The sequence below is a fragment of the Tachyglossus aculeatus genome, chromosome 4, assembly GCF_015852505.1.
Source record: "Tachyglossus aculeatus isolate mTacAcu1 chromosome 4, mTacAcu1.pri, whole genome shotgun sequence".
In the NCBI taxonomy this organism is placed as follows: Eukaryota; Metazoa; Chordata; class Mammalia; order Monotremata; family Tachyglossidae; genus Tachyglossus; species Tachyglossus aculeatus.
This window is the reverse complement of record NC_052069.1, coordinates 37,821,987-37,836,736: the sequence shown is the minus strand read 5'-3', so window position 1 is coordinate 37,836,736 and position 14,750 is coordinate 37,821,987. Positions and strand designations below refer to the sequence as shown.

General features: G+C 44.8%; 1 protein-coding gene across 1 annotated transcript in view; it reads left to right on the top strand.

Annotated features, from left to right (window-relative positions):
- MCOLN2 (mucolipin TRP cation channel 2) overlaps positions 1 to 14,750 on the top strand; it is a 68,129-nt gene that overhangs the window by 46,530 nt on the left and 6,849 nt on the right. The window contains exons 9-13 of the mRNA XM_038746007.1: positions 227 to 376; positions 1,074 to 1,175; positions 1,286 to 1,408; positions 6,553 to 6,759; positions 9,481 to 9,602. Of these exons, the coding sequence (XP_038601935.1) occupies positions 227 to 376; positions 1,074 to 1,175; positions 1,286 to 1,408; positions 6,553 to 6,759; positions 9,481 to 9,602 (704 nt within the window). The remainder of the gene's footprint in view (positions 1 to 226; positions 377 to 1,073; positions 1,176 to 1,285; positions 1,409 to 6,552; positions 6,760 to 9,480; positions 9,603 to 14,750) is intronic.

Here is a 14,750-nt window from a genome sequence, read left to right as displayed (position 1 = left end):
GTGGTCCCCTCTTTCTGCACCATTTGGTCTTAGCTGCCACCGTTGAAATGTGATGTTGTGTCTCTAGCCATGCAAACCTGAAGCTATGATAGTTATTGTGCCGGGCACGTAGTAAGCCCTTAACCAATACCATAATTATTATGATTATTATCATTTGGAGCACTATTTGTGTATTTCCCTGCAAAGGGCTACCTGTTAAGAAACAGTTTGTCAATGTTTGCCCTAGAGATTTCTGAAGTTCTTCCTGGAAAAGTACAAGCGACCCGTGTGCGATGCTGACCGCTGGGAGTTCATCAATGGCTGGTATGTCCTGGTGATCATCAGCGATATGATGACAATAATTGGATCAATATTAAAAATGGAAATCAAAGCAAAGGTGAGGCTTGAGCCTTTATTTCCTAACTGTTCTACCCTGACTTATCCAGTAGGGAAAAGCAAGGTTCTGAAATAAGTAGATTTCAATTCTCTTCTATGGATTTATCTCCCCAGCCTATTCCCCCACCTCTAGACTGTAAGCTCGTTGTGGGCAGGGAACGTGTCTGCCAACTCTGTTATATTGCACTCCCCCAATCGCTTAGTGCAATGCTCTGCACACAGTAAGTGCTCAATAAATATGATTGATTGACCTAATAGACAAGTTCTCTGCCCTCAAGGAGCTTACAGTGTGGAGGGGGAGACAGACATTAAAATAAATTATAGATACAGTAATTAAGATTTGAGGAACACTGTCTTTGTGCTAGGTCCTATATACAATGATCCCAACTCAGTTGACTGTTTAGTAAGACAAATAAACCATTACGACATTGAAAAGTGATGAGCAACTGGACAAAAATCCCTTACTGCTACATGGTCCAGAAGGAAGTTAAACTCTCTTAAAAAGCCATGGAATTGAAGTGGGGCCCGATTAGCACAAGGTGGTAACTATTTGTTAAGCGCTTACTATGTGCTAAGCACTGTACTAAGTGCTGGGGTGGATACAAGCTAATCAGGTTGAGCAGAGTCCCTGTCCCACATGGAGCTCCCGGTGTGTTTTGTTCACTATCAATCTCTCTTTCTTCTCTTCAATTCCTCAGAATCTCACAAACTATGACTTGTGCAGCATTTTGCTTGGAACCTCCACACTGTTCGTCTGGGTTGGAGTTATACGATACTTGGGTTATTTCCAGACATACAACGTAAGACAACCCTGCGTATTTGTGTTCAGTCGCTGTACCGAGTGCAAATCCTGCTTCCCTTCGATCTGTTTCTTTTATCGGCAGCAGTACCTTGTTCTGTCTACTCGCAGGTGCTCATTTTGACCATGCAGGCCTCTTTACCCAAAGTCCTCCGCTTCTGTTGCTGCGCCGGAATGATCTATCTGGGCTACACTTTCTGTGGCTGGATCGTCCTAGGACCCTACCATGAGAAGGTACTGAATGTCAGATTCTGTTTTTCTCCCCCTTTGTTGATCTGTGTGTTCGTTCAGTGGACAAGTTTTTAGAGACCCTTTGTCGTGTGAGGTACTACCCCTTCAGAATAGTGTTCCAGCACTTAGAACAGTGCTTGGCACATAGTAAGTGCTGAAGAAATACTATCATAATTATTATTATTATTCCGGGCTATTGAAACTCATTCAGATACTGAATAGGGGAGGGTCAAAGGAGGAAACCTCCTCTTTTGTGGCCAACTGGAGGAGTCTAATCACAACCCAGTGGATCCAAAATAATCATAAAGATGGTATTTATTAAGTGCTTGCCGATAGGCCAAGCACGGTGCTAATTGCTGGAGTAGATATGAGATCATGTTGGACGCAATCCCTGTGCCCCACGAGGTTCATAGTGGGGAGAGAGGGAGATAAGCTATTTTATTATTTAATCCCCATTTTACAGGTGGGAAACTGAGGCATAGAAAGGTGGCTTGCCCAAGGTCACACGGCAGGCAAGTAGAGGAGTTGGGACTGGAACCCAGATAATAATAATAATAATAATAATAATAATAATAATAATAATAATAATAATGGTATTTGTTAAGCGCTTACTATGTGCAAAGCACTGTTCTAAGCTCTGGGGAGGATACAAGGTGATTGGGTTGCCCCACGTGGGGCTAACAGTCTTAATCCCCATTTTACAGATGAGGTAACTGAAGCACAGAGAAGTTAAGTGACTTAACCAAAGTCACACAGCTGACAAGCGGCGGAGTCAGGATTTGAACCCATGACCTCTGACTCCCAAGCCCATGCTCTTTGCACAAGCCATGCTGTTTCCCTTTTTCATTCATTCATTCAATCATATTTTTTAAGTGCTTGGTTTGTGCAGAGCACTGTCCTAAGCGCTTGGAAGAGAAGCAGAATGGCTTAGTGGAAAGAGCACAGGCTTGGGAGTCAGAGATAGTGAGTTTTAGTCCCGGCTCTGCCACTTGTTAGCTGTGTGACTTTGGGCAAGTCACTTCACTTCTCGGTTACCTCAGTTCCCTCATCTGTATTTGGGGATTAAGACTGTGAGTCCCTCGTGGGACAACCTGATTACTTTGTATCCACCCCAGTGCTTAGAACAGTGCTTGGCACATAGTAAGTGCTTAGTAAATACCATTATTATTATTATTGCAGCAATAAAGAGTGGCAATCCCTGCCCACAGTGAGCTCACAGTCGAGGCCTGGGTGGAGGAGACAGACATCAATAAATTTCAAGTGCCATCATTTCTATTCATACCTCGAGCTGATCACATTTTTCCCACTCTATGTCACGTACTCAGAAAGTGACTCAGTCAGATGAATTCATCCATTAGACCTTCAGCCTTGGAAAGTACAGTTTGTGAGGCCTTCCCAGACTGAGCCCCCTTTTTCCTCTCCTCCTTCCCGTCCCTCCCGCCCTCCCCACAGCACCTGTATATATATTTGTACAGATTTATTACTGTATTTTACTTGTACATATTGACTATTTTGTTAATGATGTGAATTTAGCTTTAATTCTATCTGTTCTGACGATTTTGACATCTGTCTACATGTTTTGGTGTCTGTCTCCCCCTTTGAGACCGTGAGCCCAATGTTGGGTAGGGACCGTCTCTAGATGTTGCTGACTTGTACTTCCCAAGTGCTTAGTCCAGTGCTCTGCACACAGTAAGCGCTCAATAAATCCGATTGAATTGAATTGAATTTTGCTAGCTACTTTCCACCGGGGTTCAGAAGAGAAGCCGGTTTTTTGAGTGCACCAGGAGAGGGCACAGTTGGACTACATGAAACCCTGACCCATTTCTTCCCCATTCATCATCAATTGTATTTATTGAGTGCTTACTGTGTGCAGAACACTGTACTAAGCGCTTGCATTCACTCAATCGTATATATGTTGCCATCTTGTACTTCCCAAGCGCTTAGTACAGTGCTCTGCACACAGTAAGCGCTCAATAAATACGATTGATTGATTGATTGTAAAATGGGGATTGAGACTTTGAGCCCCATGTGGGGCAGGGACTGTGTCTAACTTGATTGCCTTGTATCTGCCCCAGCACTTAGAACAGTGCTTGGCACATAGCAAGTCCTTAACAAAACCATAATTATCATTATTATTACTATTATTATTGTTATCACAGAATTTGCCCCAGACACGCCCTCGAATTGCTTTTGAGAAATGATTTAGACTTATCCATGAGACAGACATGTGTCATTTGAGAAGAGATCGGGGTGTCCACCAAAGTCCCAGAACTGTAGAGTCTGAGAAGCAGCATGGCTTAATGGATTGGGCCCGGGCCTGGGAATCAGAAGGACCTGGGTTCTAATCCTGGCTGCACAAATTGTCAGCTGTGTTACCTTGGGCAAGTCACTTCACTTTCTCAGGGCCTCAGTTACCTCATTTGTAAAATGGGGATGAAGACTATGAGTCCCAACCTGATTAGCTCGTATCTACTCCAGTGCTTAGCATAGTGTCTGGTACCTAGTAAGCGCCTAACAAATACCATAAAAAATAGTTGATGCTGAGGTCTTCCTTAGACTTGAAGGAGCCCAAAACATGTTAGCAAAGAGGCTAACGATTCTAGATGTGCTAGATCTCTGTCTCTTTCTACCTTTGTACCTTTCTCTGTCCCTTTCTACCTTTATGCTTCTGGAGTGGGTGGGGGGAGAATCATCTGTCTCCCCCTCTAGACTGTAAGCTCCTTGTGGGCAGGAAATGTGTCTACTGACTCTATGTTGTACTTTCCCAAGCACTTAATACGGTGCTTTGCACACAGTAAGTGCTCAGTAAACTCCATGGATTGATTAGTGAGCAAGCTGACCACCAATGAGCAGCCAGTGATCAGTGTTGGCTCCTAATAATAATAATAATGATGGCATTTGTTAAGTGCTTACTATGTGCAAAGCACTGTTCTAAGTGCTGGGGAGGATACAAGGTGATCAAATTGTCCCACAGGGGGCTCACAGTCTTAATCTCCATTTTACAGATGAGATAATTGAGGCACAGAGAAGTTAAGTGGCTTGCCCAAAGTCACACAGCTAACAAGTGGCAGAGCTGGGATTTGAACCCATAACCTCTGACTCCCAAGCCTGGGCTCTTTCCCTTGAGCCATGCTGCTTCTCTAAGGGAAGAGAACAGGAAATGGCACTGAGGAGTGAGCGAATTCACTGACTTCTCAGTGCTTTGTTTTTCTCCACTGAAGTTTAATAATAATAATAATATTTTATTAAACATTTACTATGTGCTAAGCACTGGGTTAGGTACAATGCAATCATAGGAGACACAGTCCTTTATCTCATAAGGAGCTCACAGTCTAAGGGGGAGGGAGAAAATATATTCACCAGATGGGGAAACTGAGGCAGAGAAAAATGAAGTGACTTGCCCAAGGTCACACAGCAATCCTGGTTCTTTCTACTAGGCTATGCTGCTCAGTCCTGTAGGAGGGCAGAGAGCTTAAAAGTTTGTAAGCCATTTTACTGCACCTTCTGATATTAGCTGCTCTGAAACTTATTTGTTACTGCTAATTCATCGGCTGTAAAAATGTAGGGGATAAATTTGCCATTGACCACCAACCCAATCAAAAAGTTCAATGCTGCCCTTACCGTAGAAGGCCCGGTCCCTTACAATTCCGAACATTTGCGAAGCATGGAATTTCCTGATTCTGGCAATTAAGAAAATTAATTGACTGCATTCTGATGAAGCACTTGGAAATGGACCTGAATTATTAATGATTCTGTCGCGGCGTGACCGACATCCGCGGCACTCTTTTAATTTGTCTGGTTTAAAGCCAGGGATGGGTTGGGGTGGGCTGTGTTTCACACTGGGAACCCTGGTCATTACATCCGTGCAGTCCACTGCCCTCCCTGATGGGCCCATGTGGTCCTGAGATTGCATTCCCATCCCTGACCCCATCCCTGGCTTCCCACCGCTGCTTAAAGGGCTATAATTTTAGACTGTGAGCCCACTGTTGGGTAGGGACTGTCTCTATATGTTGCCAACTTGTACTTCCCAAGCACTTAGTACAGTGCTCTGCACACAGTAAACACTCAATAAATACGATTGATGATGATGATGTACATTTTAGAAGCCCCTAGTAAAGTCTAGAAAGGTCAGGCTTTGGGGAGAAAATGAAGCACAGTTTGGACAGAATCCATCAATCAATGGCATTTATTGAGCGCTTTCTGTTTGTGGTGCAGTGTACTGAGCTCTGTCGATAGTACAATACCCCAGTGTTGAAAGGCGCATTCCCATATCGAACGTCTGGTCCAGAGGGAAGCAGAGAAACAACTGAATGCCCACTAGAGGAGGGCACAGTGGCCGAATGGAAGAGTCAGAAGACATGGGCTTTAATCCTTGCTCTGTCACTTGCCTGCTGTATGACCTTGGCCAAGTCACTTAACTTCTCTGGGTCTCAGTTTCATCGTCTGTAGAGTGGTGATGAAACACCTGATCTCCCTTCCCTGTAAATTGGGAGCCCCACATGGAACGGGAATTGGCTCTGATCTGCTTATATTTATTGTATCTATCCCAGCATTTAGTACAGAGCTTGGTACATAATGAGTTCTTAACTAACTCCACATTTATTAATATTAATTACTAGGGTTACCAAATGCTCCACCGGCAGTTACCAATACCGGGTAAAGAATTAGAATCCTCCTAGGTAACTTCTGCCTATATAAAGCTTCCAGGTTTCAATTGAAACCCGTAATTTGTCAGAGCCTGAATTTGATCCTGGAATTTAAAAATGCAAAGCAACCCATTTCTGCTAATGAGTTTTTGGAAGGAGAAGTATATTCTTTCACCTAATGGATTATTATTGCACTTTGGTGACATCTATTTCATTTTGCAGTGAGTGTTTCAACCCGTTGACACATGGGACTATGGATCCTTTCAATCATCGAGTTAGTAAAATATTCAGTTACAAGTCAGGAAATTCTAATGGCTCAAATGCCAAGGGATTGGCCTAGTTGTAGACGTTAGAAACACTTGTCTTTCTTTGGGGGAATTCGGGGGAATGGTGTATTTTTAGTGCCAGAAAATTCCACCCCAAAACACTCCCCCTTCTCTTTCACGTCAGCACAATTGCTTTTCAAAAATTAAAATTTGCCTTTTTCGCCCCCAACTCTAGTTTGAAGATCTGAATACAGTCGCAGAGTGCCTGTTTTCTTTAGTCAATGGAGATGACATGTTCGCGACGTTTGCCCAAATTCAGCAAAAAAGTATCCTGGTGTGGCTGTTCAGTCGCTTGTATTTGTATTCCTTCATCAGTCTGTTTATATATATGATCCTCAGTCTCTTCATTGCACTCATCACAGACTCATATGACACCATAAAGGTAAATTGATTTTTTTCATCCATTAGTCAGCAGCATCCTCTGCCGGGGAGAGGATTCATGCCTATACGGGTGGATTCTGATTCAGTTTCTGGGAATGATAATAATAATAATTATGGTATTTGTTAAGCTCTTTCTGTGTGCCAGGCACTGTATGAAGAGCTGGGGTGGATACAAACAAATTGGGTTGGGCAAAGTCCCTGTCCCACGTGAGGTTCACAGTCTCAATCCCATTTTGCAGATGAAGGAACTGAAACACAGAGAAGAGAAGTGACTTTCCCAAGTTCACCCGGCAGACTATAGGAAGAGCTGGAATTAGAACCCATGACCTTTGGATTCTCAGGCCCACGCTCTATCCACTATGCCATGCTGCTTCTCAATTATAGTTGGGATCGGGGCGTGGGGTGTGCTTTGGAAGAATCACTTTTCATCCACCAATTGACTTTTAAAATGTGTCTAAAATAAATGGGCCTTGGCTCTGTCCCATTCCACTTTGGGTGGGGGAGAGGAAGAGATCCACTCTATTAAGATCTTAAAAGGGGAAAAGAGATTTTGGCTCACGGATCAAATCCCAACACATAAGCATCTCCAGTAAAGTCAGTCAGTCAGTTGCATTTGCTGAGCGCTAACTGTGTAGACTTTAAGCTCCCTTGAGACTGTAAGCTCGATGTGGGCAGAAAATGTGTCTGTTTATTGTTGTAGCTTAGTACAGTGCTCCACACATAATAAGCATTCATGGAATAAATGAATGAATGCAGAGCACTGTACTAAATGCTTGTGAGAGTAAATTGCAACAATAAATATACACATTCCATAATAATAATAATAATAATAATAATGGTATTTATTAAGCAATTACTATGTACCAGGCACTGTACTAAGTGCTGGGCTGGATACAAGCAAATCGGGCTGGACACAGTCCCTTGTCCCACATGAGCCTCGCAGTCCCAATCCCCATTTTACAGATGAGGTAACTGAGGCCCAGAGAAGTGAAGTGACTTGCCCAGGGTCACACAGCAGACAAGTGTCAGAGTCAGGATTAGAACCCATGACCTTCTGATTCCCAGGCCCGTGCCCTATCCATTACGCCATGCTGCTTCTCTATTCCCTGCCCGCAACGAGCTGGCAGTCCAGTCCGTGTAAACGGAGCTGGAAGCTGGCTTACTTTCTAGACTGTGAGCCCACTGTTGGGTAGGGACTGTCTCTATATGTTGCCATCTTGTACTTCCCACGCGCTTAGTACAGTGCTCTGCACACAGTAAGCGCTCAATAAATACGACTGAATGAATGAGTCCATGGGTGACCAGTGATGCGCTAAGCACCTCTGGTTTATCAAGCGAGCACCGGCAGTCAGGGGGCTCCCCACCACCACCCCCACATCGGGGCTGTGAGGCTCTGAAGGGGAGAGAGTTTTATAGTCCCACACGTCGGGGGCTCGGCTTCATCCTCGCTCGTTGAGAAAGGCCTGGGAGAAAGCTGGAAATGGAGGCGGACCCTGCCTGACCCCTCCTCATGTTCCTTTTGGAGAGTGGACTCCCCCGTCGTCTGCATGGCCCCGACTCATTCTCAGAGTTTGTTTTCTGCAGGAATCAAATGATCGGTCATATTTATCGAGCACTTATCAAGCATTTATTCAGTGTTTAAGGCAGAGCATGGTACTAGAGAAGCAGCGTGGCTCAGTGGAAAGAGCCTGGGCTTTGGAGTCAGAGGTTATGGGTTCAAATCCCGGCTCCGCCAATTGTCAGCTGTTTGACTTTGGGCAAGTCACTTCACTTCTCTGGGCCTCAGTTACCTCATCTGTAAAATGGGGATTTAGACTGTGACCCCCCCCCCCCGCCCGTGGGACAACCTGATCACCTTGTAACCTCCCCAGCGCTTAGAACAGTGCCTTGCACATAGTAAGCGCTTAATAAATGCCATCATTATTGGGAGACGATACAGCAGAATTAGCAGACACACTCCCTGCTAATCTGTATGTTGCCAACTTGTACTTCCCAAGCTCTTAGTACAGTGCTCTGCACACAGTAAGTGCTCAATAAATAAGATCGAATGAATAACGAGTTTGCAGTTGGACACAGCCCATGTCCCACATGAGGCTCACAGTCTTAATCCCCATTTTAGAGATGAGGTAACTGAGGCCCAGAGAAGTTAAGCAACTTGCCCAAGGTCGCACAGCAGACCTGTGGTGGAGCTGGGATTAGAACCCAGGTCCTGTTGACTCCCAAGCCCGTGATCTATCCACTAAGCCATGCTTCATGGTTTGCAGCATACCCTGGGATTAATGCGGCATATAGTTTTTAACGGATGTTCGCCACGTCTCCCTGGACATATATTCAATTTTCCCAAAGCTAGCCCCAAAGATGACAAACTGCCTCTTTATTTTGCGGTGGCAGCCAAGATGGAGGAGGGAACCCATTAAGGAAATGACACAAATAAGGAATGGCCTACGGGAATCTAGAAAGCTTTAAAGTTGTTGCCATTTTTTCCACCCTCCTTTCTTCCCGAAGTTTTCTTTTTAGTTTTTATCTCTGTTCCCACGGTGGCCCTGCCTGCCCCGCTCCAGTCATGACAGCTTGATTCATCTTAGTAATATCGGCATTTGGATCTAAGCGAGCAGTGTGGGAGAGCCGTATTTAAGGAGAAGTGGGCTTTGACAATGGGAGCGATTTTTCATGCCCTGTAGGAAAAAAAAAGGTAACATCATTGTGTATGTGCTTTTTAAAGAAATACCAGCAGAATGGCTTTCCTGCCACGGATCTTCAGGAATTTCTAAAGGAATGTGGTGGCATAGAGGAGTATCGAGGAGAGCCGTCGTTTTCCGTGTCCTGTTTCTGCTGCTGTAGGAGGTCAGTATTGCTGAACTATTGGTTGCTCCTCAGATGAGCTGCTTATTTTCCCTTGCTTGGAAATGACAGATTTCCAGGTAAAAGCTACAGAAAAAGCCTCCTTAGTTCAGACTAAGGGGACAGAGGTCAGCAAGTTGGAATTAGTGAATTTCCAAAATGCAGTTTTGCAATACTGAATGTGTGTCGTCATTCAGTGGTGTTGGAGTGCCTACTAGATGCTAGGCGCTGAGCTAAGTACTTGGGAGAGCACAGTGGTAGCAAGACCCAAGTCCTGCCTTCAAGGAGCTTGCTGTTTAATGGGGGTGACGACCAAGGAATCACAATAGTGAAAGCAGGAGAGAGACCAACAATAAAATGGAAGTGGTAAAAAGAGAAGCAGCTTGGCTTAGTGGATAGAGCACAGGCTTGGGAGTCAGAAGGACCTGGGTTTTAGTCTCGGCTCCACAGCGTCTGCTTTGTGACGTTGTGCAAGTCACCTAACTTCTCTGGGCCTAATTCATTCATTCATTCATTCAATCGTATTTATTGAGCTTTTACTGTGTGCAGAGCACTGTACTAAGCGCTTGGGAAGTACAAGTTGGCAACATATAGAGACGGTCCCTACCCAACAACGGGCTCACAGTCTAGAAGGGGGAGACAGACAACAAAACAAAACATGTGGACAGGTGTCAAGTTGTCAGAACAAATAGAATTAAAGCTACATGCACATCATTAACAAAATAAATAGAATAGTAAATATGTACAGATAAAATAGAGTAATAAATCTGTACAAAATCTGTACAAACATTTATACAGGTGCTGTGGGGAGGGGAAGGAGGTAGGGCGGGGGGGATGGGGAGGAGGAGAGGAAAAAGGGGGCTCAGTCTGGGAAGGCTTCCTGGAGGAGGTGAGCTCTCAGTAGGGCTTTGAAGGGACGAAGAGAGCTAGCTTGGCGGATATGTTGAGGGAGGGCATTCCAGGCCAAGGGGAGGACGTGGGCCGGGGGTCGATGGCGGGACACGTGAGAACGAGGTACAGTGAGGAGGTTAGCGGCGGCAGAGGAGCGGAGGGTGCGGGCTGGGCTGGAGAAGGAGAGAAGGGAGGGGAGGGAGGAGGGGGCGAGGGGATGGACGGCCTTGAAGCCGAGAGTGAGGAGTTTTTGCTTGATACGTAGGTTGACTGGCAGTTGTCTCAGTTGCCTCAGTTACCTCATCTGTAAAAATGGGTGTTAAGAGTGTGAGCCCCATGTGGGACAAGGACTGTGTCCAACCTGATTGACTTATATCTACTCCAGCCCTTTGAAAAGTGATTGGTACCTAGTAAGCTCTTAACAAGTATTATATGATTATTATTACTATTGCTATTATTATAACACCTCAGGACAAAGCAGCTGAACAAATTGCTGAATGAAAGGATAAATAGCTCAATAGGGACCTCTAAACACTTATAAATTCACTGATGCCCATCCTCTCATGTTGTCAATTGTGCAGTCAAGTTCCTTGTGGGCAGGGAACGTGTCCTGTGCTTCTGTTATACTCTCCCAAGTGCTTAGTACAGTGCTTTGCAGACAGTAAGCACTCAGTGAAAACTATTGAAAGAAAAGTGCTTAGACCAAGGCATTGCTCTTAGCGCATGCCCAGTAGATAACCATTTCTCCTGTTGCAGCAGAAAAATCCTTCTTTTTTTCTCTCTCTCCTTGCTGTTCTCTCCTCTCACCTCCACCCTCCACTTTTCGTCTTCCTAACTGACTGATGATGGAGCTTCTGGTCAGAAATGACAGTCGAACCTCTGTCCTGAGACTTGCGGCTGGAGAACCTGCCTATTCTCTTGTCCCCTTTAGCCATGTTTTCAGAGGGATAAGGAGACTGCCCGAAAGACAAACAAATGGCTTTTGGAGCAAATTAAACCAAATTGGTCTTTGGAAGGCTGAATGACTCCCCTTAGATTGACATATTTTGGACACAATAATCAGGAGGACTAAGTCTCTGGAAAAGACTCTAATGCTAGGAAAAGTCCAGGGGAAACGTGGAAGAGGAAGACTGGCAGTTAGATGGATAGAGACCATAACAGTGATAGTGGAAGAACCATTAAGAAAGGGTGTGGATTATGGCAGAAGACAGGATGTTCTGGAGAAAGTATACCATGGAGTCGCTATGAATCGGAAACGACTCAAAAAGGAGCGCCACAAGCTAGTGTACAGGCAGGGGTGCTGCATGGGGCAAAGTGCTCTTAATAAGAATAAGAATAATAATTATGGTACATGTTAAGCACTTAATATGTGCCAAGCACTGTTCTAAGCACTGGGGTAGATCCAAGTTAATCAGGTTGGACACATCCTTGTCCCACATGGGGCTCACACTCTTAATCCCCATTTTCCAGATGAGGTAACTGAGGCCCAGAGAAGTGAAGTGACTTGCCCAAGGTCACAGAGCAGACAAGTGATGGAGTCGGCATTAGAACCCAGGTCCTTCTGACTCTCGGGCCCATGCTCTTGCCACTCAGTCATGCTGTTGCTAATGTGGTCTCCACCTCCATTAGTCAACTACATACCAAGCCAGAATTAAGGAGCCCGGTCGTCTGATTCCTAGAGCAGTGCTCTCTCCACTGGAGCTACAGTGGGTCCCTAGCTGATTAGAAATAATAGTAATAATAATAATCAATCAATTATATGTTCTGAGTGCTTACTGTGAGCTGAGCACTGTACTAAACTCTTGGGTGAGTAATAACAATAGGAAGTATGGTATTTGTTAAGTGCTTACTATGTGACCTGCCCTATTCTAAGTGCTGAGGTAGATACAAGGAAATCAGGTTGGACACAGTCCCTGTCCCACAGAGGGCTCACAGTCTTAAACCCCATTTACAGATGCGGGAACTGAGGCACAGAGAAGTGAAGTGACTTGCCTGAGTTCACACAGCAGACAAGTGGCCGAGCTGGAAGTAGAACCCACGACCAGTGCAGCAGGGTTGGTAGATATGTTCCCTGCCTATAATGAGATTACAGTGTAGGGGGAGTTGACAGTCTAGAGAGGGTTTTCAAAATAATGTTTAATCCATCAATCAGTGATCAATCAATCATATTTATTGAGCACTTAGTCTGTATAGAGCACTGTACTAAGCACTTGGGTGAGTAATAATAATAATAATGATGGCATTTATTAAGTGCTTACTATGTGCAAAGCACTGTTCTAAGCACTGGAGGGGATACAAGGTGATCAGGTTGTCCCACGGGGGGCTCACAGTCAATCCCCATTTTACAGATGAGGTAAAATGAGTGATGAGTACAGCATAACAGAGTCAGTAGACACGTTCCATGCTTTACAATCTAGAGGGGGAGGCAGACACTAATATAAATAAATTATGGATATGGATATAAATGCTGTGGGACTGAGGGAAGAGTGAATAAAGGGAGAAAATCCAAGTGCAAAGGCGACTTAGAAGGGAGTAGGAGAAGAGGAAATGGGGGCCTGGTCAGGGAAAGCCCCTTGTAGGAGGTATGCCTTCAGTAAGGCTTTGAAGGTGGGGAGAGTGATTGTCTGTCAGATATGAAGAGGGAGATTGTTCCAGGCCAGAGGCAGGGCGTGAGGTCAGCGGCAAGGTAGACGAGCTCAAGGTACAGTGAGGTACAGGCTGGGTTATGGTTAGGAGAGCAGAGAGGTGAGGTAGGAAGGAGCACTTTGTTACTCTCCAACTACAACCCAGCCTGCACACTTAGCTCACCTAATGATGATAATAATAATAATAATAGCATTTATTAAGCGCTTACTAATGCCAGCCTTCTCACTGTACCTCCATCTCATCTTATCTTGTCGTTGACCTCTCTCCTGGAACATCCTACCTCCTCATATAATAATAATAATGATGGCATTTATTAAGCGCTCAATAAATATGATTGAATGAATGAATGAGTGAATATGTGCAAAGCACTGTTCTAAGTGCTGGGGGAATACGAGGTGATCAGGTTGTCCCACGGGGGGCTCACAGTCATTCTCCATTTTACAGATGAGGTAAAATGAGTGATGAGTACAGTATAACAGAGTCAGTAGACACGTTCCATGCCTTACAATCTAGAGGGGGAGGCAGACACTAATATAAATAAATTATGGATATGGATATAAATGCTGTGGGACTGAGGGATGAGTGAATAAAGGGAGAAATGAATGAATATGTGCAAAGCACTGTTCTGGGTGCAGGGGAGGTTACAAGGTGATCAGGTTGTCCCACGGGGGGCTCACAGTCTTAACCCCCATTTTCCAGATGAGGTAACTGAGGCACAAAGAAGTTAAGTGACTTGCCCAAAGTCACACAGCTGCCAATTGGAGGAGCTGGGATATGAACCCATGACCTCTGACTCCATAGCCTGGGCTCTTTCCACTGAGCCACGCTGTTTCTCCTTGACATTTGTCCACATGTTTGTTTTGTTGTCTGTCTCCCCTTTCTGGACTGAGCCCACTGTTGGGTAGGGACTGTTTCTATATGTCGCCAACTTGTACTTCCCAAGCGCTTAGTACAGTGCTCTGCACACAGTAAGTGCTCAGTAAATGTGGCAATGAATGAATGAAAGGAGCAACGTGATTGACTGTTTTAAAACCGACAGTAAGGAATTTCTGTGTGATGCAGAGGTCGATGGGCAACTGCCTAAGGGTCATGAGGAATGGGATAAACATGGACTGAATGTTTTTGTAGAAAAGTGAACCGGGCAACAGAATAAAGTGTGGATTGGAGAGGGAAGAGACAAGAGGCAGGGAGGTCAGCCAGAAGGCTGAGGAAGTAGTCAAGGCGGTTTAGCGTAAGTGCTTGGATTAACGGTGTGGCAGTTTGGATGGAAGGGAATTGGGAGAATTTTAGCAAAATTGCAAAGGTTTAAACAAGTGATATTTGAGCGTTTACTAAGTGATGAGCACTGTGCTAAGCAGCTTGAGTACAGTATAACATTCATTCATTCAATCGTATTTATTGAGCGCTTAGTGTGTGCAGAGCACTGTACTAAGCGCTTGGGAAGTACAAGTTGGCAACATATAGAGACAGTCCCTACCCAACAGTGGGCTCACAGTCTAGAAGCAGAGTTAGCAGATATTTTCCTGGTCCACAACAAGCATACAGTCTAGAGGGGGAGACAGACATTAATATTAAAAAAAAAGTTTATTTAAAATGTTTGGTGTTTCAATGTAA